General features: G+C 43.3%; 1 protein-coding gene across 7 annotated transcripts in view; it reads left to right on the top strand.

Moving 5' to 3' along the window:
• The window catches only part of LOC138763077 (copine-9-like), a 461,486-nt gene that overhangs the window by 349,943 nt on the left and 85,399 nt on the right, over window positions 1-26,144 (top strand). For all 7 annotated transcript variants that reach the window (XM_069936658.1, XM_069936659.1, XM_069936660.1 and 4 more), the window contains one exon: window positions 13,605-13,668. In XM_069936658.1, coding sequence (XP_069792759.1) covers window positions 13,605-13,668 — 64 coding nt within the window. The remainder of the gene's footprint in view (window positions 1-13,604; window positions 13,669-26,144) is intronic.

Below are 26,144 nucleotides of genomic sequence, written 5' to 3'. Positions count from 1 at the left end.
GGAAAATTATCCCTGTGTGCCTCAGTGTTTGATTATTTATCCAAAGCCACAGCTTTGCTAATGAAAGCAGATGGCTTAATATTCAGGTCAGTCGTGGCCTGTCACATATGGTGGTCTCATGGTTTTATTTGCATTTAGATCAGTTATCTCAGTTAAGTCAAAATCCTGGTAGTTCAACGTGGATCAAAGAGTGAGACATTAGTTTCGGGCCTTTCCAGCAAGGCCCGATATTTTTCCTATACATCCAGTGGGTAATCTAATTACAGCGACCAATGGTTATTTAATTGCCTTCATGTCCACTGCATATTGCTTTATTGATGAGCTGAAGAAGTCTCTGAAAATCTTCCACAGCCTGGACAATGGTGACTGGACAGAACACTTAAAAATTCCAACTTGCTAATTCCCCACTTCTCAGAAATGCCTAAAAATAGAATTCTCAGTGGTAAACAACATACACACACAAAGAAAATGAGGCTGTCATTTACTTCTGCAGGATGAATGTTTCTGTGACCACGTCTAATAGGATTTTCCTGTGAGCACAGAGGGAATGTGCAAATTGCGCCATCAGATTCGTCACCATCTCTGATTACATCATTTCCCATATAAAGTCCATCTCCCACCCTCCATCCTCACTACATTCTACAGAGGGTGTATTGAGAGCATCATGTACAACTGCATCACCACCTGGTTTGGAAGCTGTACCTCCTCAGACCTGAAGACTCTCCAGAGGATAGTGAAGTCAGCAGAAAAGATCATTGGGAGCTCTCTTCCTACCATGAAGGACATCTACAACATTCGATGCAGGTGAAAGGCAATAAACATTGTGAAGGACTCCACATAACCCTCACGTAAACTGCTATCTGGTAGGAGGCACGGTAGCACTCGGGCCCTGAAGTCCAGTTTCTTTCCCCCAAGACATCAGGCACCTGAATTCCCAGAACAGATGTGGATAGTGAACCGTGGACTTTTACTGTATATGTCTTAACTTCTAGTCTTTATGTAAATATACTCCATGGTCCTGGAGAAACGCTATCTCATCTTTACCATGCAAGCACGGATGGTATGAACAATAAATAAAGGTGGCTTGATTTGTGCCAAGCAAAGGCAAAAGTTGAATATTGAAAGAATGTCTGAAGTATAAGATTCATGATTCTCTTAGTGCTGTGCAAGAAAACAGAAAATGCAATGTTACACAAAATGTCCTCTAGTCTACCATAAGGCAGACAAAGATTAGCCATCAGCAAGAAATTGCCAGGCACCCCTTTCAGAGAAGGAGAAGCAAAAGGCAGTTTCTGCCCCCCCCTCCCCCACCCCACCTTGAGTCGCTGATGTCCGTGGATTCGCCTCCAGTGCCCCCCACACGTGCACAGACCACAGTCGAAACCATCAGCCGCCCGAGCTCCAGATCAAAGCCTCCGACGTGATCAGGAGGCTCTCAGCACCCTCTCACATTCCGGTTCCGATAGCCTGGTACCCCTACTGCCAGCCTCAAGCAGGCGTCCCGCAGCCCGTGGCCTGGTGCGGGTCACCCTTGACTGGAGCAGCCTGCGAGGGTTCCTTGCAGGTGGAATTTAAAGGTGAGTCCTTAATGGGGATGGGTCAAACAATTTAGGAAACACCTGAGCAAATCAATTAGCATCAGTGGAAAGAGAAACAGAGTCAATGTTTAGAACTCCATAGATGCTGCCTGATCAACTGGGAGTTTCTAGAATTTTCACATTTACAGTATGTACAGAATTCTGATTTCCCTTGAAGGCAAGAGTTGGCAGAGAGATGCACATTATTAGATACTAGCATATTGTTTGCTGGGGCCAGACATTTCTTTGCATAACAAATGGAAAATCACAAAACTACAGATCAGATTTCAGATTTATTGTTGAGTACATACAGGACATCACATAGAGCCCTGAGATTCTTTATCTTGAGGGTGAGGCAGAATTACCACAAATCGGTAGTGCAAAATGAAACCTGTACACAGCATAAACATTTAATCAAGTAAAGAACTCTAAACAGATGTAAACAAACTGACTATACAATACAGAGAGAATTTTAAAAAATCAATAAAGTGCACAAGTAAGAGTCCTTAAATGAGTCCCTGATTGAGTTTGTTGTTGAGGAGTCTGGTGGTGGAGGGGCAGCAGCTGTTCCTGAACCTAGTGGTGTGAGTCTTATGGCACCTATACCTCTTTCCTGATGGCAGCAGGGAGAACAGAGCGTGTGCTGGGCGATATGGATCCTTGATGATTGCTGCTGCCCTCTGATGGCAGTGTTCCCTGTAGATGTTCTGCACTGTGGGGAGAGTTTTGCCTGTGATGTCCTGGGCTGCGTCCGCTAAAAATGCAGGAAATCAAAAATAAAAGCAGAAAAAGCTGGAAATACTGAGCATCTGCAGGCAGAAAAAAAAACAATGTTTCTGGTTGGGATCCAAGCTCCGTTGAAGGGTCTTCATCCTGACATTAACTCTCTCTCCCCACGGATGCAGCCTGGCCTGTTCCATTTTGAGTACTTTCTGCTTTTAAACTGGAAACTTTTTTTTCAAATTTAGACATACAGCACGGTAACAGGCCATTTTGGCCCACGAGCCTGTGCGGCCCAATTTACAGCCCATTAACCTACAACCCCCAGTATGTTTTGAACGTTGGGAGGAAACAGGAGCCCCCGAAGAAGACGCATGCAGACACAGGGAGAACAAAATCCTTACAGACTGCGCGAGATTTGAGGACCGGTCACAATCGCTGAAGCTGTAAAGGCGTTGCGCCAACCACTATGCCAACCGTGTGGTTTTGTGCAACTGAAAATCTGTTTAACCTATGTCAGGGACAAATAATACTTATTTCTGACCCTGCTGGCAGCTGGTAGCGAATTTAACAGCAGAATGTTCTTTGGCCATTGGAACTTTTTTTTCCCCAAGTGTAAGTCATGCCCAAATGATGCAAACAGTCATGCAAGAGCTAACATCCATGGAGTTATGGAACATGGAAACAAGCTCCTCCAACCAATGTCCATGCCAGCCATCAAATACCTATCCTAATCCCATCTTTTGGCAGTAGCCTACTGTCTCATAGAGTTTCAAGTGTTCATTACATTTCACGAGAGGAACTAGCTCTACCAACACCTTAGGCTGTGTGTGTCAGATTTCAGAACTCTCTGGTTGGAAACTTTGCCCTCAACAAAGTTCTAAATTTCAAATTCCATAGTCCTGCACGTGGCGGTTAGTTCCACACTGTTAGTGTCAGCAACGCAGGTTCAAATCCGGCTGTGTCTGCACAGAGTTTGTTCGTTCTCCCTGTGACTGCGTCTGGCTGCTCTGGTTTCCTCCCACCGTTCAAAATGTACAGGTTTGTAGGTTGATTGGGTGGCTCGAGCTCATGGGGCTAAAGGGCATGTTATTGAGCTGTATGACTAAATTTTAAACGTACTCTTTAAAAAATGTTTCTGCTTGTAATAGACATGCCTGCAAAAGGGAATCAGTGTTTCCCCTCATGATTTTGTGCACATCGGCCCCACTTCCCAATCCCCTCAGCCTTCTCCAATCAGATGAAAAGAAACCTAGCCTATCACTGCACCTTCTTCCCTCTCCATTCATAGAGCCAACTCCCCTCCCCCCTTCCCCCCCATTGCTTGCTGGAGTGCCTTCCCTCAAATAGTGAATCCTTCAGCACATCTAGGATTGAAATATTTATTTATACCAGTGATTTAAAACATTTTATTTCCACTCACAGACCACCTTCAGCAATCCGAATGTCATAGTTGCTCTGTGATTGCTGAAGGTGGGATGTGGGTGGAAAGGAAAAGTTTGAAAACCACTGTTTTAATAATCCATAATTAACTCATTATGTGCACGGTTTCATAACTCCAAAGGAAATGGGCCAATGACAATTTTTCTCAAGCAAAATATTTCAGTAACAATTGGGTCTAGAGCAGTGATTCTCAACCTTCCCTTCCCACTCACATCCCACCTTGAGCAATCCCTGACTAATCACAGACCATCGATGGCCTAGGGATGACTTAAAGCAGAATGTGAGTGGATAGAAAAGGTTGGGAACCACTGCTGTAGACGGTTATGGTCCAAATGGAGGCAATTGGGGCTAGCTTGGTTCACATGGATGAGCTGGGCCAAATGGCCTGTTTCTGCTCAATGACTATAATGCAAAAAAGTATTTTCCACAAGAATCAGTTCCTCAGTCCAGGACAGTGTCAATGTTAGACTTCTTTTCGACCCTGGATTTTGGAATCATGCCAGAAATGCAACAGGTAAGATTCCTTCCCTCAAGGACATTGGAGAACTGGATGGGCTCTTACAGCCACTTTACAGTCATAATCTTCCATTCATTAATTAAACTGTTTAAAATTCCCGATTGCCGGAAGAGGATTTGAATTGATCCTGACAATATGTAATCCCTGCCTCTGGATGGCTGGACCAGAAACGTAAGCACTTTGCTACTGAAATGATTTGTTGGTGTTGATCTAAATGAGAATATTTTAGAAATTAATTGGCACCCAGCATGGCCTTTCATTTCTCTGTGTGTTTTGTTAGGAACTTAATCATGAAAGGTAAAAACACGTTCAGAAAAGAGCACAGGAGATCATGGTTGGAACTGGAGTTTTCTTCTTTCCCAACGATCGTGTTTTTTTAACTCAATTCTATTGGCTGCTTTTCTTGGGTTTTTATGTATTTTGCATTCATCATGTTGAAAATGTGAGAAGGGTATAAAACTTCCCAATTATTGGCGTGATAATAAGGACATCCCTTTCAAATGAAGTACAGATCAGACTGAGAATTATGACACCTACCTTACTGCCTAAATATTGCATCTTAAAGGTGATTTCAGGGGTGTGAGAGTGTATATGCAGGAGTGTATTAGTGTGTGGGGGTTTGTGTGAGTGTGAATGTGTGGAGGGGGTATTGTGGTGCGCTGTTAGCCAGAATCAGACACACACAAGGTAAAGACTGTACAACAGGCTTTAATCAACAAAAACTTCCACAGAGCCAGGCTGGCTGTAGCTGCAGTAACTCTGAGTGAGGACTCGGGAGGCTGGCGCAGGTTATATTCTAGAGGGTGATTGTCACCCGACCGGGTGAGGCTTGATCCATTCAGGTCGACTGATTGACAGCTGGCCTGGTGTTGTCCTGTCCCCCTTACACTCCTGCAGGTACAGAGGTTTCTCCCTGCAGTAGGCTGGTGGTGTACCACCACATTCACCCCCTTTAAAATTGTCCCGGGGTGGGAGGGGGGGTGGTGGTGCAGTAACAAAGAATTGTTCCCACTATACAAAAATACAATATTCACAGATTGAGATGATCCGGCGGCCGCTGGAGTCTCTGTGACTATCGTAGGACTAGCTCCTGGTCACTGGTCAGAGGGGAGGTGGGGGGCTGACGGCAGGGGTCTGAGTGACTGGTGTGGTGCCAGGTGGAGGGGTGGCCAAGGTCAACGTGTGAGAGTCGTATTGGATGGATGGGGGGCAGGTTCGTCCCCCATGGCTGAAGTGGGCCCCTGGTGGTGAAGGAGGTCCTGTGCATCCCAAAGCTGCCTGGGGACGGGGATGTTTGCCCAGTCAATGTCGTCCTGAGCTGATGGATGCTGAGGAATGGTGGGTGCACCTCCTGGTGCCAGGTCTCTGGTTGAGACGGTGTCCTCCCTGCCACTGCCGAACCTAACGTGAGCATAGTTGTGGTTCGCGTGTAGGAGGAAACCCTGCTCGACAAGGGATTCAGCCTTGTATACTTGTACGTGCTTACGCAGGAGCACCAGTCCCAGGGATGCAAGACATGCTGGGAGGGACATTCCAGTCACTGACTTCCTGGGGAATGAAAACAGGCATTCATTGGAGATCTCGTTGGTAGTCGTACACAGAAGTGACCTAATGGCATGGAGCACCTCGAGCAAGGCATCCTGCCAGTATTCAACAGCCCACCCTTTTGACTTGAGGACCAGGAGACTGCCTTCCAGACCACCCCATTTTCGCATTCCACTTGCCCATTGCCTCTTGGGTTATAACTAGTCATGCGACTAGTCGTGATGTCCTTCACCGTCAGGTACTGGCTCAGTTCATTACTCATAAAGGGAGATCCCCGGTCGCTGTGGATGAAAGCGGGGTAGCCAAACATGGTGAAGATCTGCTCCGGGGCCATGGTGATGGTGGCCATGGAGGTATCCGGGCAAAGGATAGTGAAAGGGAAGCAGTAGTACTCGTCCACTACCGTGAAGAAGTAGACGTTTCAGTTCGTTGAAGGCAGGGGCCCTTTAAAATTCATGCCGAAGCACTCGAAGGGCCAAGTGACCTTTACGAAATGGGCCTGGGGCAGGCGGAAGAAGCAGGATTTACTCTCCGCACAGATCCGGCAGGCCTCATTCATGTCCCTGACGTCCCTGATGGTATACAGCAGGTTTTGGCATTTAATGAAATAATACAACCTGGTGACGCCCAGATGGCAAAGGGACTCATTCAGTGCCTACAGCTTGTCATCGTGTGTAGGCGTACAGGTCCGAGAGAGGGCATCAGGGGAGTCATTAAACTTTCCGGGGTGGTACTGGATTTTGTAGCTGTAGGTTGCCAGCTCAACTCTCCAGCGCAAGATCTTGTCGTTCTTGATCTTGCTCTTGTGGGTGGTGTTAAATATTGAACATCATGGCCTGCTGGTCGGTGAGGAGGTTGAATCTCCTGCCGGCCAGGTAGTGGCGCCAGTGGCGGACCGCTTCCACAATTGCCTGGGCCTCGTTTTCAATGGTGGAATGCCCTAGTTCGTAGCCATGGAGGGTTCTAGAGAAGAAGGCAATGGGGCGCCCCCGCCCCCTGCCCCCTCTTGGTTGAGAGTAGCGTCGAGGGCTACATCGGAGGCATCGCTCTCCACCTGGAAAGGGAAGTCCTCAACCACAGCCTGCATTGTGGCATCTGCGATGTCCTGCCTGATGTGCATGAAACTGCCTGTTCCTCAGGTGGGAGGGGAAAAGTTGTAGCCTGGGCCAGTGGGCAAACCATGTCCTAGAAGCGGGGAACTCACTGCAAGTATAGGAGAATAAGCCAAGGCACCTGCGGAGGGCCTTTAGCATAGAGGGAAGAGGTAGCTCCATTAATGGGCGCACCCACTCTGGGTCTGGGCCAATAATCCCATGGGGCTCGATGTACCGCAGGATGGCGAGGCGGGTGGTGCTGAACACACACTTCGTCTTGTTGTAAGTGAGGTTCAGCTCCCCGGCCGTGTGGAAGAATTTCTCCAGGTTGGCATCATGGTCCTGTTGGTCACGGCCGCAGGTAGTGATGTTATCCAGTACAGGAACATCTCCTTCAGCTTGTGCCAGTCTATCATACGATCCATCTCCCACTGAAAAATGGAGACCCTGTTCGTGACCCCAAAGGGAACTTGGCGGAACTGGTACAGGCGCCCGTCCGCCTCGAAGGTGGTACAGGGCTTGTCCCTTGGAAGGATGGGGATTTGGTGATAAGCCGACTTCAGATCAATTGTGGCAAAAACCCGGTAGCGGGCTATCTCATTGACCATGTTGGCTATCCTCAGCAGGGGTAGGCATCCAGTTGGGTGTACCGGTTTTATGGTCTGGCTGTAATCCATGACCATCCTCGGCTTACTTTTCCCTTTGACCACCAGGACTTGGGCTTTCCAAAGGCGGTTACTGGGCTCTATAATGCTTTCAGCCAGAAGCGTCACGCGGCTTAATAAAGTCTCTATCTGCAGCGCAATAGTGCCTACTTCTGGCAGTGATCGGCTTGCAGCCTGGCGTAAGGTGTGTGAAGAATGCCGGGGGTGTGATGCGTAGTGTGGAGAGGCTGCAGGTTGGCCAGGGCTGGTAGGTCGGCACGCTGTGTAGCGTGAGTGGAGGTTGGGGCCCCCCGAAGGCAAGGGTGACACTCTGCAGGCGGCACTGGAAATCCAGGCCCAGGAGGACTGGGGTGCAGAGTTCAGGCATGACCAGGAACCTGAACTCTGTGTATGTCTCCCATCCCACAGTTATATCAGCTGAGCAGCGTCCAAGGGTACAAACAGTCTTGTCCTTGGCATCGAGGGCGATCGAAAAGGTGTTGGGGTGGACTTCTAGTTTCAGAGAGTGGGCCACGCTCAGGTGAATGAAACTTAGTGCTGCCACTGTCGAACAGGCACTTTGTTACCTGTCGGTTGACTTGCACGTCCATCATAGAGCGCCCAAGGTCATGGGGGATGTTCCTAGTCAGAGTGGTGGCAGCCAGGACCATCTCGGGATCGGAGTCATCGCTCTCCGGTTGTGTGCGGTGATCTATGGCATCCGGAGGTGTGGGGAGTGTCAGTAGGGTGGCCTGGTCATCGCCCGTGTTGACCACGTCATCCCTATCATCATTGGAGGGCCTCCATGTTGGCCAATGCGTGGCCCAAGATGGCGGCATCACATGGGGGCCTGTGCCGTGGCTGGCCTCTTTCCCCAGCCTTGTTCCTTGCGCCAGGGGTAAGTGACATCACTCCATCAGCTGGAAGTGATGTCTTCGGCGAGGGGTGCTGGTGAGAGTGGGGGCTGGTCCAGGTGCACAGGGCACATGTGGCAATCGTTGCTGGCGGGGCTGGATGCTGCACCATCTAGGTCAGGGAAGGCGGAAGTGGTAGCGGAGACAATGGCGTTGCCCGGCATGCACACATGGAGGGGTCTGCGGGGGAGGTGGGGGGGGTCGTAGAGGGACGCAGAGCTGTCGGCTGGGTTTGAGAGGCACACTTTAGCAAAGTGGCCCTTCTTGCCACATTGGGAACAGTACCGATTCCTAGCTGGGCAGTTTTTATGCGATCGTCCATCTGACCCACACCAGGACCCACAGTACTTACAGGGGTGCCGGGCACCCACCACAGCAATGTTCTCTTCCCCACCTCGGTCTAGGGCTGCAGCTGCCATGTGAGGCAGCCATGAGGGAGCATGGGGGAGTCTGGAATCGAAGGCTTCAATGTGCAGGGCTGCAGCTTTCAGGGTTCGGACCACTTCCACGGTCTTGGCCAGGGTGTAGATGCTATCTTCCAGCAGCTTCTGCCAGATGGCCCTCGAGCGTAGCCCTCAGACGAAGGCGTCACGGATCAGCCTCTCGATGCTCTCTGTGCCTACCCCAGGTTCAACCAGACACGTTCGGGCCAACTCTCACAGGTGTCCCAAGTAAGACTCAACTGTCTTCCCGGGTTGTTAGGTTAGGGTATTGAGGAGGTATCTTGTAAAGACCACATTCATAGGGGGCTTGTACAAAGTCTCGAGAGTGTCCATTGCTTCTTTGTATGGAGCAGGCTTTGGTTGCCTGGAAAGCATGGGGACCCAGTTTTGATCAGAGTAGAATGAGCTTCTTCTGATCTGAGTCCAGGATGCCATCTGCGTACGCCTCAATGATTGCTTCGACCGCGTGCCTCCAGATCTCAAAGCATGTCTGGGCTTCCAGGTGGTGTAGGTCAACTTCAAGGCTTCCTGCGCTCAGGAGTTTTTCCATGGCAGCCGTGGGAAAAAAATCTTTGTTGATTAAATTGTGGTGCACTGTTAGACAGAACCACACACACACAAGGTAAAGACTGTACAAAAGGCTTTAATCCACAAAGACTTCCACAGAGTCAGGCTGGCTGTTGCTGCAGTAACTCTGAGTGAGACTTCAGAGGCCAGCGCAGGCTTATATCCCGGAGGGTGATTGACACCTGACCAGATGGGGCTTGATTCATTCAGGTTGACTGATTGACCAAGTGTAGTCAAGAGAAGAATTAATAGCCAGACAAAAGCATGATCCTGATCTTGTTGGGATAAGAGATAAGATTCTGTCTAACCAGGAAATTGAAATTGTGCCAGTAGGTTACTTTGTTTAAGATGGAATGTTGATGAGAAAGTGGAGACCACAAGTGATACCTGCCAGTGAAAAGTCGGTGGTAGTAAGGCAAATTGTAATTCCCAAAACTTACAGGAATGAAATATTAAAGATGGCTTATAGTACACCTTTAGGAGGTCATCTTGTAGTGAAGAAGAAGGTAGAAAAGATAAGGAAACAGTTTTATTGGCCGAAATTAAGAAAGAATGTTGTGAACTTTCGTAGAACCTGTCACACTTATCAACTGGTGGGCAAGCCTAATCAAAGACCACCAGTGGCACCTTTACAACCCATCCCTGCTTTCAGGGAGCCCTTCTCAAAAGTGATAGTGGATTGTGTTGGCCCATTGCCAAAAACCAAAGCAGGAAATTAATATTTGTTAACACTCGTGCCCAGCTTCAAGGTTTCCAGAGGCTATTCCCCTGAGAAACATTAAAGCAAATACGATTGTGAAGGTTATGCTAAAATTTTTCACACTGTTTGGCCTACCAAGGGAAATTCAATCAGACCAAGGGAGTCATTTTATGTCTGGAATATTTCAACAGGTGGTGTATGAATTGGGAGCCCATCAAATTGTGTCGTCTGCCTATCATCCTGAAAGTCAAGGGGCCTTGGAAAGGTTCCATTTAACTGTGAAAAATATGATGAGGGCTTATTGCATGGAAAATAATAAAGATTGGGATGAAGGAATCCATTTGTTATCAGAAGCTCTTGGCTTTAGTCCATTTGAGTTGGTGTTTGGTCATGAAGTCAGGGGTTCATTACTATTGTTGAAGGAACAGTGGATACATAATGATATACAATCATATCTGTTGGATTATGTTTTCAAATTTAAAATCAGGCTTGCGAGATGGCAAGGAAAATTTTAAAAACTGCTCAGGGAAAAATGAAAATTCGGTAAGTTCAAAAAGCAAAAATTAGGGACATTAAACCTGGCAACAAAGTATTGGTTTTGTTTCCAATGCAGTTAAACCCTTTGAGAGCTCAGTTTTCAGGACCATATAAAGTGAAATCAAAAATTAACCAGGTCACCTATGTCATTGAGACGCCTGATCATTGAAGAGAGACACAAGTCTGTCGCATGAACATGCTTAAACCTTACTTTGAGAAAATGACTGAGGAGGAGACTAAGATTCCAACCAAGGTGCTAGTTATAGAGGAAATTAAGGAGGAGATAAGTTTCATGGAAGGTCATGGAGTACAGAAAGTGATAAGCCCCAGGCTAGAAAATTCCATAGTTTTGCAAAACTTAGACACCAAGTTAATGCATTTGACTAAATCAGAAAGGGAAGAAATGAAGACATTACTTATGAAATTTAAGGATATATTCCCAGATATTCCAAAAAGAACTACTGTGGCTTGTCATGATGTGGAGGTTGGTGATGCTAAGCCTATTAAGCAGCATCCTTACTGAGTTAATTAGGAAAAGAGAAGATTGTTGGATCAAGAGGTGGATTATATGCTCAAAAATGACATAATCTGAAAATCAAGTTCAAATTGGAGTATACCCTGTGTTCTGGTGCCTAAGACAGATGGCTCGATTAGGTTTTGTACAGATTATCGAAAAGTAAACATGGTGACAAAGACTGATGCATTCCCTATCCCCAGAATAGATGATTGTATAGATAAGTTAAGAAAGGCTAAATTTCTTACAAAGATTGGTCTCTTAAAAGGATACTGGTGTGTTCCTTTGACAGAGAGAGGCAGGGAGATTTCTGCGTTTGTTACATCTTCAGGATTGTATGAGTATAATGTTATGCCTTTCGGGATGAAAAATGCACCTGGCACATTTCAGAGAAAGATTAATGCAGTAATTCAGGGTTTAGAGCACACAGGAGCCTACATCGATCATTTAGTAATTAGTACAGATACATGTGAAGGACAAATGCTTGAATTAGAGCAGTTATTTCAGAGACTGGTGGAAGTACACCTCACAGTGAATTTGCACAAGAGTGAGTTTGGACATGCCACTGTAATTTATCTGGGTTATGTGGTAGGACAGGGACAGGTGGCACCAGTTGGAGTGAAAGTGTTGGGTATCTCTGCATTTCCTATCCCCGGTAATAAGAAAACTCTTCGGAGATTTCTAGGTATGATTGGCTACTATCATAGATTTTATAAAAACTTTGCAGAAATTGCACTCCCATTAACAAAACTACTTGTAAAGAAAGAAAAATTTATCTGGTCAGATACATGCCAGGAAGTGTTTCTGAAGTTAAAGGCGATTTTATTCCATTAGCCTGTAATTTTGTCCCCTAACTTTGAAAAGCCATTCTCTTTAGCCATGGACGCCAGTGACGAAGTGGTTGGTGCTGTACTGTTACAGAAAAAGGATGGTGATGGAGTAGAACATCCTATTTCGTACTTCTCAAAAACATTTAATGACCATCAACGAAATTACTCGACCATTGAGGAGTTATTAGCACTTGTTTTAGTGTTGCAACATTTTGATGTGTATATTTGTACTGCCCAAAAACCATTAATAATATATACTGATCATAATCCATTAGTTTTTTCTGTCTAAAATGAAAAATAAGAACAGACGGATATTGAATTGGAGCTTACTATTACAAGAGTATGATTTAATTATTACACACATAAAGGGGACAGATAATGTAATATCAGATTGTTAAGATGTTAATTTGGGTAGATCTGAATCTAATCACATACTTTAAAAAAAAAGGAGTGTTTATTTTATTTTACTTCCATTAATTGTTCAAAATTTGTCCTCGTGGACCAATTTCTTTTAGCAGGGGAGGTGTTACAGAGTTCTGTGTTGTGTATTGGCCTGTGTTGCGTGGTTTTATGTTAAAAAGTGGCAGTTTGCCTTAGAGAGCCAAGGTGAAGGTGGACGGCTGAGAGAGTGGGAGATGGACTGAGTATGTGCAGAAAATGATCTAAAAATTTCTGGACTTGGATGATAAACTACCACTGGGTGATGCTATGAAGTGGAAGAAGGCCCAGAGCATGAGTCATGATCTGGAAGACAGTTTAGGATGTTGGGATTTCAAAAGGGATGAAGGTTCCGAAGGCAGGAAGAAGGATCCGGACCAAGCCGTTGTTCCTCTCTCTGCAAGCAACACAAGAAGACAACTTTGAATTTTGTGCTCTCTCTCTCTCTCTCTCTCTCTCTAATTAGAATAAATGAGGTTGGGCAATTGAGATCTGTACTGTTCCAGCACCTATGGGGATTGGGAGATGGCAGAGAAATGAATTTTCCCATTGATTGAGATTGTGTGTTGTGTGATTGGCGAACGAACCACCGGGGTGGAAAGCAACTTTAAACTTTTGTACTGCATTTTATTTAACCCAGTCATTTTCCGCGATTAATTTGCCGGTGGCTTGGATTCCAGATATCGGGGATTTTACTGGACCATCTAATGGTGTGGTGGATGCCCATTCAGTTGTGGCTTTTAAAAGGAACTCGAAAAAAAACGTCAAAGCAGAAATATTTGCAGAAAAAAGTGTACGAAGTGGATTGCTCTACAGTGGGCCAGCACCAACTCAGTGGGATGAGCACTTGCTACGTAAACAGTAATGTTTCTATGAAATGAGGTGTTGCAATGAAATAGGAGAATAAATAATTTCTGATTTTACTTCTAATTAACAAAAGCAGTCAAGTTTTAATAAGGTGCAAAGCTGCCACAGCAAACCTCAGAGGCTAAAAGTCTGTTTTTAATTGTGTGTGGTAGGATGGCTCGTAGGCCTTAATCTGTCATTTTTCTGGGTCTCTCTAATAAACTGTGCTGTCTTTAGCTGATAAATGATGGTCTGTTCTCTTCTCATGTCTATAGGGGCCTCCCCGGAAAAAAATGTGGAACATTGATCTTGTCTGCTGAAGAATTGAGCAACTGCCGGGTCAGTGTGGGTCATGTTATCTTGTTACAGTTCTCTATTGTATGAGTGCATGTCTCCTTTGTCATTTTATTAGGGGCATCGCACGACATTTCTGCCTGACTCTCTGCTTGGTCAAGTCACTGATAAAATGTAACCTCGAACATGAGCCGTGTAATGACGTGTATCGTTGCCAATGAATTATGGAAATCTGAACTTTCACTCCCCCCAGAACATCACTCTGTTACCGCGCACGGTGACGGCACGGTTAGTGAGGCCGTGAGCGCAATGTGGTTATAGCACCAGCGTCCTGGGTTTGAATCCAGCACTGTCTGCAATGAGTTTGTGAGCTCACCCGTGTCTGCGCGGAGCTCTGGTTTCTTTCCACCCTTCAAATAATATGTTGGGGGGGGGGAACCGTAGGTAAATTGGGGTATTTGTGCAGCTCAGGCTCGTGGACCGGAAGAGCCTATCACTATGCTGTATGTCTAAATTTAACATTTATATTTAACCAGGCAATCTAACAGCAAATTAGCAATCTGACTGCTTCAGAAACATTCTTTTGTGAGACCTATTCGGTGAAGATACCTGCATTTTCACCATAAATTTCAAAAACACCGCTCCTTCCTTACTCTGGATCCATGTAAATGATGCCAAAGACCAGCGTCCTCCTGCAGTATCCATCTCCAACTTAAAGGGGGGCCTCATTCGCAGCTCATGCTGCTCTGCCGATTGGTCAAAGGGTGTAAAACGACTGGAAAACATTGGACAACAATGTTTATGGGATGGGGGAACCTTTTCTTTAAATTCCGTACTCTGAAGCAGAAGTCTGGAGTTTCATTGCATGGTACAGGGCCTTCGTAGCATCACCCCAATGTGTCCTTGAGCTTAACCCCTGAATGGGTGCAAGGAAAGGGGAAGAAAAATTAGAATGAAGAGTCCCTACAGGAGTCGGCCTTACTAAGAGTATATAATGACCTGCTCCTTGCCACTGACTCAGGGAGCTCCACCATTCTAATTCTCCTCGGCCTTAGTGCAGCAATCGATATGGTGGATCTTGCCTCCGGCAGAGGGTCAGTGTTGATGGCATGGCCCTGAACTGGTTTAAATCTTAGCTCAGTCAACATGGGCAAATTTTCATCCTCCTCTGCTACCCTTTCCTGCAGGGTCCCACAAGGGTCTGTTCTGGACCTGATTCTCTTCTCCTTATACATAACTATATCATCCAAAAACATGGCATCTCTTTCCACTGCTACACTAGTAGCACCCAGCTCTATTGTCCCCTGAAGCCCAATGACCAAGAAAAGATGACCAGCATCAATGACTGTCTGGAGGACATAAAATGCTGGATGGCTCAAAATATCCTGCAGCTAAACGATTGCAAATCCGAGATCATCTTATTTGCGCACACCCCCCCAACTCCACCAAAATCCTTGGCAACTTATCCACCCTCATTAAACCATGTCAAATCCCTCGGTGTGATGTTCAATTCCACTTTCAAGTTTGACAAACAAGTCAATGCGGTAGTAAATTGTGCTTTTTCCAGCTCCGCACTATTGCCAAAATCAAATCATTCCTGTCACTGAAAGACCTTGAGAAAATTATCCACGTCCTCATTTTCTCCCGTTTAGACTACTCTAACTCCCTATATACAGGATTAGTCAGTCATCATTATCCCGGGTGCAACTGGTTCCAAATGCAGCAGCGAGGCTCCTGACAGGAGCCAAGAGGAGGGACCCTGTCACCCCTGTTCTGGCCTCCCTCCACTGGCTGCCAGTATGGCTCAGGACATATTTTCAAGGTCTCCAGTTTGTTTACAAAGCCCTTAATGGACCAGCCCCCTCCTACATCACGGATCTCATAATCTCAAGACCCCTCAGATCAGCCAACTTAGGAGCTTGGACTCGCAAATGTTTTGAGGTGGTTGTTGATGGTTACCATGTTGCATGTCCAATTCTAAACCTCGGGGACCTGTTTTATACTGCACTTGAAATAGCTGCTTAAGTTAAAAAGCAATTTTTGGTCCGCACAGCACTTTGGTCAACGTGAGTTGTTTTAAATGTGCTGTATAAATAAACTAAACTAAAGAACATCGAGAAACAGTTCTGCAACAGTAATCATCACTTTTTCCTGATTTAGAGACTACAATCACTGTCTGGTCAATAGTTAAAAAGGAAATATCGCATAAATGTCACAAGCATCTTTTTATATTCTTAAGGGTTAGATTTATTGAAATGGGTTTGTAAGTAAATGTGACCATTATTGAGAGTGTACGCATCTCAACTCAAGATTCTGGAATTATCCTAATCTCAAAACCTCTGGCTTGAATGTTTTATAAATTTAGACATACAGTAACAGGCCTATTGGCTGCACCGCCCAATCACTCTCAATTAACATACAACCCCTGTACATTTTTGAAGGGGGAGGAAACCAGAGCACACAAATAAAACCCACACCGACACGGGGAGACAGTGCAAGCTCCTTACAGAGAGCACGGGATTCGAGCCCCGGTCACTGGCGCTGCAACAGCTACTTTAATCGCGCCGGCCCAGCTAAGTTTCTGCTCTCCCTGCTCTGTCTTTGTATGTCAGCCCAATTTTCATTGCCTTCCCTCCTATCTCTTGTCTGCCTCCTCTGCTATTCTCCGCACCTCCTGATTCTTTGTCACAGCAAGCAACTATCCACACCCATCCTCTACGGGTCCGCATATTCTACTTCATTAATTTGTCTTGGCTCCATTCTACAATCTGACCATTTCATTCTGCACACACTCACCTGAATAACTCCCAACCCTCCCAGATTCTACCACACAATAATTGTCAATTTGCAGAGGATTAAGTAATTGATGAACCTGAATATCGTTGAATCATGTGACGAAACTGGAAAACCCAGAGGAAATTTGTGCTGGAATAGAAAGAAGATGTAAACTCCCACACAGACAGTGCCAGAGGTCAGAATTGAACTAGGGTCCATTTAACTGTGAGAACACAACATGAGGAGCTTTGCCACGATGCTGGTTGAATGAGATGTGTTTTTGAGAACACAACATGTTGTAGCCACTGAAAATACAGGGGTGTCTGGTGAGCATGAAATAATGACACACACAGTGACAGGTAGATCAAAACTCATTTACTCAAGTCACGAATGTATTTTTTTAAAGCACTGAATCACGCACGCCACATCATGCCGGTTCACTAGACTTCTGGGAGCTGTAGTCTACCTATAGCGTTGCTACAATATTATGATTACTTTTTTAGGCATACAGCACAGTAACAGACCATTTCAACCCATGAGTCTGTGGCGCCCAATTTACATCCAATTAACCTATAACCCTGGGTATGTTTTGAACAGTGGGAGGAAACGAGCCCCTGGGGAAAACCCATGCAGACATGGGGAGAATGTACAAACTCCTTACTGTGCAGGATTCAAATGCCAGTCCCCATCACTGGCGCTGTAAAGGTGCTAAGAAAGGAAGTTATAAAAGACCAGGTTTATCAAGTATGGACTGCTGGCATCTAACGGCACAATCGAGAAATATTGCCGCTACGTGGGCAGCCTAAAGAAGGAATGTGCAGGGATTTTGAGTCAATCCCTGCCCTGCGATTTTATTCTGCAGCTCCCCGACAACTTTTTAGAGGAATCCTGCAGTGTAAATCCTACTGGAAAAATTTGTTGTTGGTCATTCACCCTACTGCATGCCCAACCCCTGGGACTGTTGCACTCAGGGACTTGCAGTCTATAAAGCCACCCAGTGTGAATGACCACACAGGCAGTAATAATGTTAATTTTTTTCCATGATTTTTCCTGACATTGCAGTCTAAAAACCATAAAGAAAGCAAGTGCATTACAGACAGAAAGGGATTTTTTTTTTTTGCAGAAGAGACTAAAAAAATATCAGCGAGGAATCCTGGGAGAAGGTGGTGAAAATTGGGACAGCTTGGCAAATTGCGATTGTTGACGTGAATGAGTCTGTGGGCGACTGGTCTTCTCTGCTGAGACTGCACTGAATCAGTGTGACCTTCACACGGTGATGAAAGGAAAGCAGTTCTTCTGCCAATATTGTCAATTCCCCCTTTCCAAAATCAAAACTCTCCTTTGCCTCTTGTGGAAATTCTACCAGTTTCGATGAGTAATGCCTGACTTTTGCTGATTTTATTATAATGCTTTTCAATTACACGAGTAATTCCTCTTCAGCCTCTAACAAGATGAGCTTCTGCAGCAGACAGTTGCACTTCTCCCAGACTTTTTTTTGGGATTCATTAGCCTGACCCATGGGCCCTTGGTGTTGATTGAGGATAGAAGGAGACGTGATGGAACAACACTTAAAGTTTTTGGCTGACGTCAAACATTTCTTATGAAGGGTGCAGAAATTAGCAGAGCATTTTCCCAAAAGTTACCAAGTGGTTCATATCTGTGCTCGTGTTAATATTTTGTAGACATTTTTTTAACTTATTAAAAAATTATGGGTAAACATACAGAATACATTTCACAACAAAATTTATATATATATATAAAAAAGAAAAGAAACCCTACTCCCTCCCACCCCTTCAGCCAGCTCTCTTAAGGAGAGCCAAAGAATTATATAAAGAAAAACTAAAAGTAAAATAAATCAAGGTACATCTAAATGCATATATTCCAAATATAATGACCACTTATTAACAAAAAAAGAATAATTATCATGCAAAACATGTAATTTTTTCCATAACAATACAAGCTTTCATTTCATTCAGCCATCGCATTATATTAATCACTGTATTATCCTTCCATGTACTTGCTATACATTTTCGAGCTACAGCCAACGCTAAGTATACAAATGCAATTTGGAATTTATCCAGCCCCAATCCCTTTAAAGGAATCACATAACCCAATAAAAAAAAACAGATCGATCTAATGCTAACTTAAACTTATTCAATTTTTCCAAAATTAACTTAATGTCTTTCCAAACTGGTTGTACATATAGTACCAAACACCATGTAAAAAAGTTCCAACACCCATACCACATCTAAAACAGGAATCTGAATTACTAAAGCCATATTTTTTTTCAATTTCTCAGGAGTTAAATAAAACTGATGCAAAAAGTTATAATTAACCATTCCATATCGTACATTTAACACTATCATGACACGTATCCATCCAGTAGTCTTCAGGAAAAATAAAAGTTAAGCCATTTTCCAATTTAAGCTTAGATTTCTCCCATTCCGACTTGTCCATATTATCTTGTAATACTTGAAACATAACAGAAATATAACCCTTTTTAGGCATAGAAGAAATCAAAGAGTCAAACTCCGACAATACAGGTAAAATCATCTCCCAATCATACATTTTTTTTACCAGCGACCGAAGTTGATAGTAAACAAATAAAGAAGCTTCAGCAATATCAAAATGCTCTTTCAATTGAGTAAAAGAAAGAAAATGACCTTCTACAAAACAATCCTGCAATATTTTTATACCCTTAAAGTCCCAATTCTTTAAATGACTATTAAATAATGAAAAAGGAATAAGCTGATTATTAAATAATGGCATTAAAATGGATAATTTACTTTTTGATCCTACAATCTTATTCTTTTTGTCCATAACACCAATAGATTTTTTAAATATCAGAACATTGTACTTCCGAAATAAATCTATATTCCACCAAAATATAAATTGATGTACTGCAGTTTCAGAAATATGTGCCATCTCAACTTTAGCCCAACTTGGAGGTTGATCCAAATCCATCAAACCACTAATAAATTTAAGTTGGACTGCTTTATAATAATTCTGAAAATGAGGTAATTACAATCCACCTATTGCATACTTCCAAGTAAGCTTATTTAATGCTACCCTTGGTAATTTACCTTTCCATAGAAATTCCCTAGTGACTTTATTTAAATCCTGGAAAAAGTTCCTTGTAAGATAACATGGTATTGATTGAATCAAATACTGGATATGTGGAAAAATATTCATTTTAATACAATTAACCTGGCCAATTAAAGTTAACGGAAGGTCTTTCCACTTAATTAAGTCTGCTTTTATCTTTTTCAACAATGGTACATAATTTAATTTATATAAAGACTGATACTCAGTATTCACAATTATTCCTAAATATTTAATTTTATCCGTCCATTTCAAATTTATAAAATTTTTATAAACTAAATAATCTCCTTCACCTACCAGTGAAAAATCACTTTTATCCCAATTAACTTTATACCCAGATAATGATCCATACTGTAATAAGCATTCCTGTAGATGCTGCAAAGATTGTTCTGGATTTGTTAAATATATCAAAACATCATCTGCAAATAAATTAATCTTGTACTCTTCATCCAAAACTCTCATCCCCTGTATCTGTTCATTTTGCCGTATTCATTGAGCTAACAGTTCAATGACCAACGCAAACAGGGCTAGTGACAATGGATAACCCTGTCGAGTTGAATGTGTTAATTTAAATGACGACGAAACCTGTCCATTTGTCACCACCATAGCAGACGGGTTTGTATATAAAGCTTTAACCCAGCCAATAAAAAAGGGGCCATATTTAAACTTTTCCAAGACCTTAAATAAAAAATTCCATTCAACCCTATCAAAAACTTTTTCTGCATCAAGTGCAACCACCATTGGATGGTTGGGCTGCTGTCGGGATGCATTGATCAAACTAATTAATCGAACAATGTTATCTGAAGCATGTCTATTTTTAATAAAATATGTTTGATCTACACGAATCAATTTAGGTAAATATTTAGCAAGCTGATTTGCTAACAATTTAGCTATTATTTTATAGTCCACATTCCACATTCAATAAAGAAATAGGTCTATACAAAGACATCTTTAGTGGATCTCTATCTTTCTTTGGAATTACAGTAATTAAAGCACTAGAACAAGATTCTGGTAACTCATAATGTAATACCTCCCCAAACATCGAGGATAAACTTTATAAAATTCTACCGAAAATGCATCATCATTGAGCATTTCCATCATAGCGGTCTTAATTTCTAGGTCTGTGAACGGAGCTTCCAAATCTATAATATCCTCTTCATCTAATGCTGATAACTTTAATGTAGATAAAAAATAATCGATAGATCTATTATCCTGTTTCCTTTCAGAAGTATATAATTTTTTATAAAATGAATGAAACAGTTCATTGATTTCCTGAGGTTTATAAGTAACTGTTGAATTCTTTTTAACAGCATAAATAACCCTTGAAGTCTGCTCCTTCTTTAACTGCCACACAAGTACTTTATGTGCCTTCTCACTCCACTCATAATATTGTTGTTTGGTTCAATTAAGTAAACATTCAAATTGATAAGTCTATAATGTATTATATCGTAATTTCAATCTAGTCAAAGCTATCTTCTGATGTTCTGTCACTCCCTTCTAAAATTCCTTCTCCAGTTCATCAATTTGCTTTCTAATTTAATACTTTCAGCCATAATACCCTTTCTTAACTTTAGTAGCGTAATTAATTATTTGTCCTCTTAAATAAGCCTTTAATGCATCGCATACTACAAATCTACTTTGAACAGAGTTAACATTTTCCATTAATAAAAATTAATTTGTTTCTTAACAAAAGCAACAAACATCAGGTTTTTTCAACAACATTGTATTAAACCTCCATCATTAAGATGGATGTATCACCTCCAAACTTTCATAAGAAAAAAATAATAAAGAATGATTGGATATTACTCTACTCTTATAGTCTGCCTGCAGTACCTTTCCTTGTAAATGTGCCGATATTTTTAAAAATCTATTCTAGAAAAGGAATCATGCCTAGAAGAATAAAAGGAAAAATCTTTCTCTGTAGGATTAATCCTTCTCCAAATATCTACCAAATTTAAGTCTTTCATTAAAGCCCCAATTTGTATCGCTATCTTTGATTTCCTAATACATTTTGGGGATTTATCCATCAATGGGTCAAAAACACAATTAAAATCTCCCCCAACTAGAATATTTTCATTAGCTTGACTTAATAGCAAAAAAAAACACCTGAAATAAAACATTCATCATCTACATTAGGTGCATAGATATTAAGTAAAGTCCAAAGTTCATTAAAGATTTTACAGTCCACTTTTAAACCCCCCCCCCAGCATTCTCCTCTACATTCTGAAACTCAAAAGATAAATTCTTATGAACTAAAATCACTATACCTTTTACCTTAGAGTTAAATGAAGAAGAAAAAACATGACCAACCCAATCTCTTTTCAATTTCAAATGTTCTTTTTCAGTCAAATGTATTTCTTGTAAAAAAGCAATATCAATTTTCATTTTCTTAATACAAGCTAAAACTCGCTTTCACTTAATTGGATTATTTAATCCCTGAACATTAAAAGTTGCAAACTTCAAACTAAACATTTTAATAAACTATCCATATAAGCACGTAATACAAAAAAATGCTCTCCTGTTAATAAACAAAACCTACTCTCCCTCCCCTAATGTTATAAAAAAAGTTTATATGAAAAGGAATAAAATTAATTCTACCCCCGCCAAAAAAAGAAAAAAATCCACCCAAAGGTAGTAATTCCCTAAAAATCTGGGTGTGGTACACCCCACCAGTGGCAGATGACTATCAAAGATACCAGTGCCATCCACCTCCCTCCAGCCAGAAATACAATATATATAATAATATAATTCAACATCATTAATATATTCAGCCCTGGAACTCCAGTCCCAAAGATTGATTTGAATCTTCAACATCACTAGGACTGTGTGTCAAAGCCTCCTTCTTCCCATCCTTTCCATTCAGTCCATTTCCATGTCCATTGGCCCTGCTTTTAGGTGATGATGGTGAGATTCTTCCCTGACCACGTCGATCCAGTAACGAATTAGCAAAAACCAGTGCATCATGGTCATTGTCAAAAAATTGAGACTGATAATTGCCATAAAAGACCTTCAACACTGCAGGGTATCGAAAAGCAAATTTATATCCTTTCCGCCACAGCACATCCTTAGCCGAATTAAACCCACGACGACGTCTGATAGTTTCTTGACACAAATCATCATAAGAAAAAACTATTATTCTGAGTCATCATTAGGGCTTGACTTTGTCTTGCCTTCTGTACCGCCAACCGTAAAATCGTTTCACTATCCTGATCATTCAAGCACTGAATTAACACTGCTCGTGATGGTTGACCCGGTAACGGTTTCCTCCTCAATGCTCTATGTGCCCTTTCCAATACCAAGTCACCCGGAAAGAACTCTTTACCTAACATCTCAGGGAACCAATCCTTAAAAAAATTTATTGGATCCGCACCTTCCATATCTTCCGGAAGGCCCACAATTTTTACATTATTTCTCCGGCTTTGATTTTCCAGTGAATCAATTTTTTTCAATAATTCTCTCTTTTGGATTCCCCAATCCATGAACGATTCTTCCACTTTTTCTATTTTTTCTTTATTATGTGGAACTTGATCTTTACATTCAGAAAAAGTTGTCTCAATTTTTTTTTAATTCTCCTGTACCACATCTACAGAATTTATTAACATCTCTCTTAAGCGTAGATAAATCTTCAGACATTGTAGATTGCATTTGGGTCATTTGGTGAGATATAGTATCCATATAATAGGCAATCCCTTCCAGCACAGTAAAAATAGAGTTCAGTCCAGATTCCTGTGCCACATCTTGAGACCCACCTTCTACGGGCTCCTCCTCCAGTTGTTCCTGTGAACTAGCTGTATCAGGTAAGTCCTCTTCTTGTTCCCTCGTTGTCAAGACTTTCCCCATGTGGCTGCGGGTTTGGACACCCGACGATGGCACCCCGACCACGTCAAGGCACCGCCGTTCAGGAACCCCCCCCCGCAGCCCACACACGTTCCATCAGATCGCGGACCCTGGAAGCACTGCGCATGCCCGGCAGAGCCAGGAGCTGCACAGGTGCGGTCTCCACCGCCTTCCTGTGTGCCCCGACTCCCCCGATGGCAGCGCTGTTTGTTCCTTCAGATCGCCCGCGTGCCCGACTTTGCGAACACGCGGGTCATCATTCAGTTTCTTCAACAAGCCGGTGCCATCTTGCGGGGAAAAGACCGGCACCGGCGTAATATTCAACCTGGCTGGAGTTCTCTGCGGCTTGGAGGCTCCCAACGGTAGCTCCATGGTTCCAACTGGACAGGTAGGCCTCAGTTCTTCAGCACTTTTAAAAAGTAGTTTTTTCTGTAGTTGAACCTTAGGTTTTTAAATATTAGCCTCCATTATAGACAACTAATATACTTAGAAACAGAATTAAAGCGTTTATATACTTGAATTAAAGTTTTAAAACGGGTACAAAAAAACTGGCTGGGGTAGATTAGATCGCACATCTGTCCTCTGCGCCATTTTGCCATGCCCCCCCATATTTTGTAGACTTGATGTGAGAGGAGGAGGCGGGGAGTTAAGTTCAAAGATGAGAATTAGGACTTTGGCACTTGAGATCTGACGGTCGCTCCTGCTGTCTGCATGGGGCGACTGCTACGTTCAGAAGGACCAGGTCAAGTTGACTTCAGGAGAAAGTAATTTATTTCTGCCATGTTCAAAGTCGCTTGTGCTCAATAATGTTGAAAGCAAATTTCGCAGTATCAGGAAAAAACACATTTATCTTCACCCCAAATAAAATCATGATGGGAGGTTCTCAAACTCACACATGTAGCTCTCCCACCCTAATGCAAATGGCCCAACCTGCCCCATAGCAAAGAAGATCCCATTGCAAATGGTCAGTGGCTCTGCCTTTACAGATGGAAATCATAAAATTCTTCAGACACCGTGATTGAAGTAAAAAAAACACACAAAGCTGGAGAAACTTAGCAGGTCAAACAGTGTCCTTTATGTGGCAAAGGTAAAGATACAGAACCGACGTTTCGGGCTTGAGTCCTTCGTCAAAATGCTGGCAAGCACCCGAACAAGGGAGTGGGGGTGGCAAAGGTGGGAGATGATAGGTGGAGAAAGGAGGGAGGGGACTGCAGCAGTGAGGGGGAGGGGTGGATGGAGGAACTGGAAAGCCGGGAAAAGGGTAAAAAGAAAAGGCAAGAAGGTTTAGTGGAAGGCAGTAAAGTCGATGTTAATGCCATCTGGCCAGAGGGTGCACAGATGGAAAATGAGGTGTTGTCTGCAGGTGGTTAGGGTGGGACAGTCCACGAGGCCGTGGACAGGGAGGTGCGACTCGGAATTGAAGTGATTGGCCACTGGGAGGTCACTGTGGTTGCACTGGGCAGATGGTTTCTCACAGAGCCAGAGACCCTTGGTTTAATCCTCATCTCTGGTGCTGTTTTTGTGGTGTTTGCACCCTATGTGGGTTTCTTCCAGGTGCTCTGGTTTCAAGGCAATGATGGCTGCTGGGTTTGTGCACCACTGTAAATTGCCTCCAGTGTGCACATTAATGGTAGTATCTGGATGGATCTGATTGGTTGTGGGGAGAAGGGGATTCATGTAAAATTACCTTAAGTGGATGCTGGATAGGACATAGAACATTACAGCACAGTACTTGTTCTTTGACCACGATGTTGTGCCGACCTACATAAGCTACTCAACAATCTAATATACAAAAGTGTTGATGAAACTCAGCAGGTAACGTTGCATCCTTTATGGCAAAGATACATATGCAACGTTTCAGGCCTGACCCCTTCAACAAGCGATGAGGTAAAACCAGGCAGGTTCCTGAATAAAGCGGTGGGGGAACAGGCAGGGGGAGGAGCACATACCCACAGTCAAGAGGTCATTGATGGAGGGCACAGTTCTCTGCTCCCGATGGGCAATCCCTGCTGTTACTGCTCCCCATCAACAATCTAAACCTTCCCTACCTCAAACCCTTCCATCCATGTGCCTGTCTAAGAGTCTTGTAAATGCTCCTAATTGTCCCAACCTCTGCCGCCATTCCTGGCAACACATTCCAGGTACCACTGCTCTCTCTGTAAAAACACTTACCACTGACATCTCCCCTAAACTTTCCTCCCCTCACCTCAGATTTGAGATTTATTGTCAGAGTACATACACAATATCACATACAACCCTGAGATTCTTTTTTTCTGCTGGCACAGCAGAATTAGTGCAAAAAATAAACTGTACACAGCATAAACACATAAACAAATAAAGAACTGTAAACAGATAACAAATGTAAACAAACTGACTGTCCAATACAGAGAAAATTTAAAAAATCAATAAAGTGCACAAGTAAGAGTCCTTAAATGAGTCCCTGATTGAGTTTGTGGTTGAGGAATCTGATGGTGGAGGGGTAGCAGCTGTTCCTGAACCTGATGGTGTGAATCTTGTGGCACCTATACCTCTTTCCTGATGGCAGCAGTGAGAACAGAGCGTGTACTGGGTGATGTGGGTCTTTGGTGATTGCTGCTGCTCTCCTACGGCAGTGTTCCCTGTAGATGTTCTCTATAGTGGGGAGAGTTTTGCCTGTAATGATCTGGGCTGGGTCCACTACATTTTGGATGGCTTTACACTCAGAGGTATTGGGATACCAAACCATGATGCAGCCGGTCAGCACACTTTTTACCCCACAACTGTAGAAATTTGCCAGGGTTTCTGGTGTCATAATAAACCTCCGCAAA

This window comes from Narcine bancroftii, chromosome 5 (assembly GCF_036971445.1).
Source record: "Narcine bancroftii isolate sNarBan1 chromosome 5, sNarBan1.hap1, whole genome shotgun sequence".
NCBI classification, from domain to species: Eukaryota; Metazoa; Chordata; class Chondrichthyes; order Torpediniformes; family Narcinidae; genus Narcine; species Narcine bancroftii.
The sequence above is the reverse complement of the archived record's forward strand: the minus strand, read 5'-3'. Positions and strand labels throughout refer to the sequence as shown.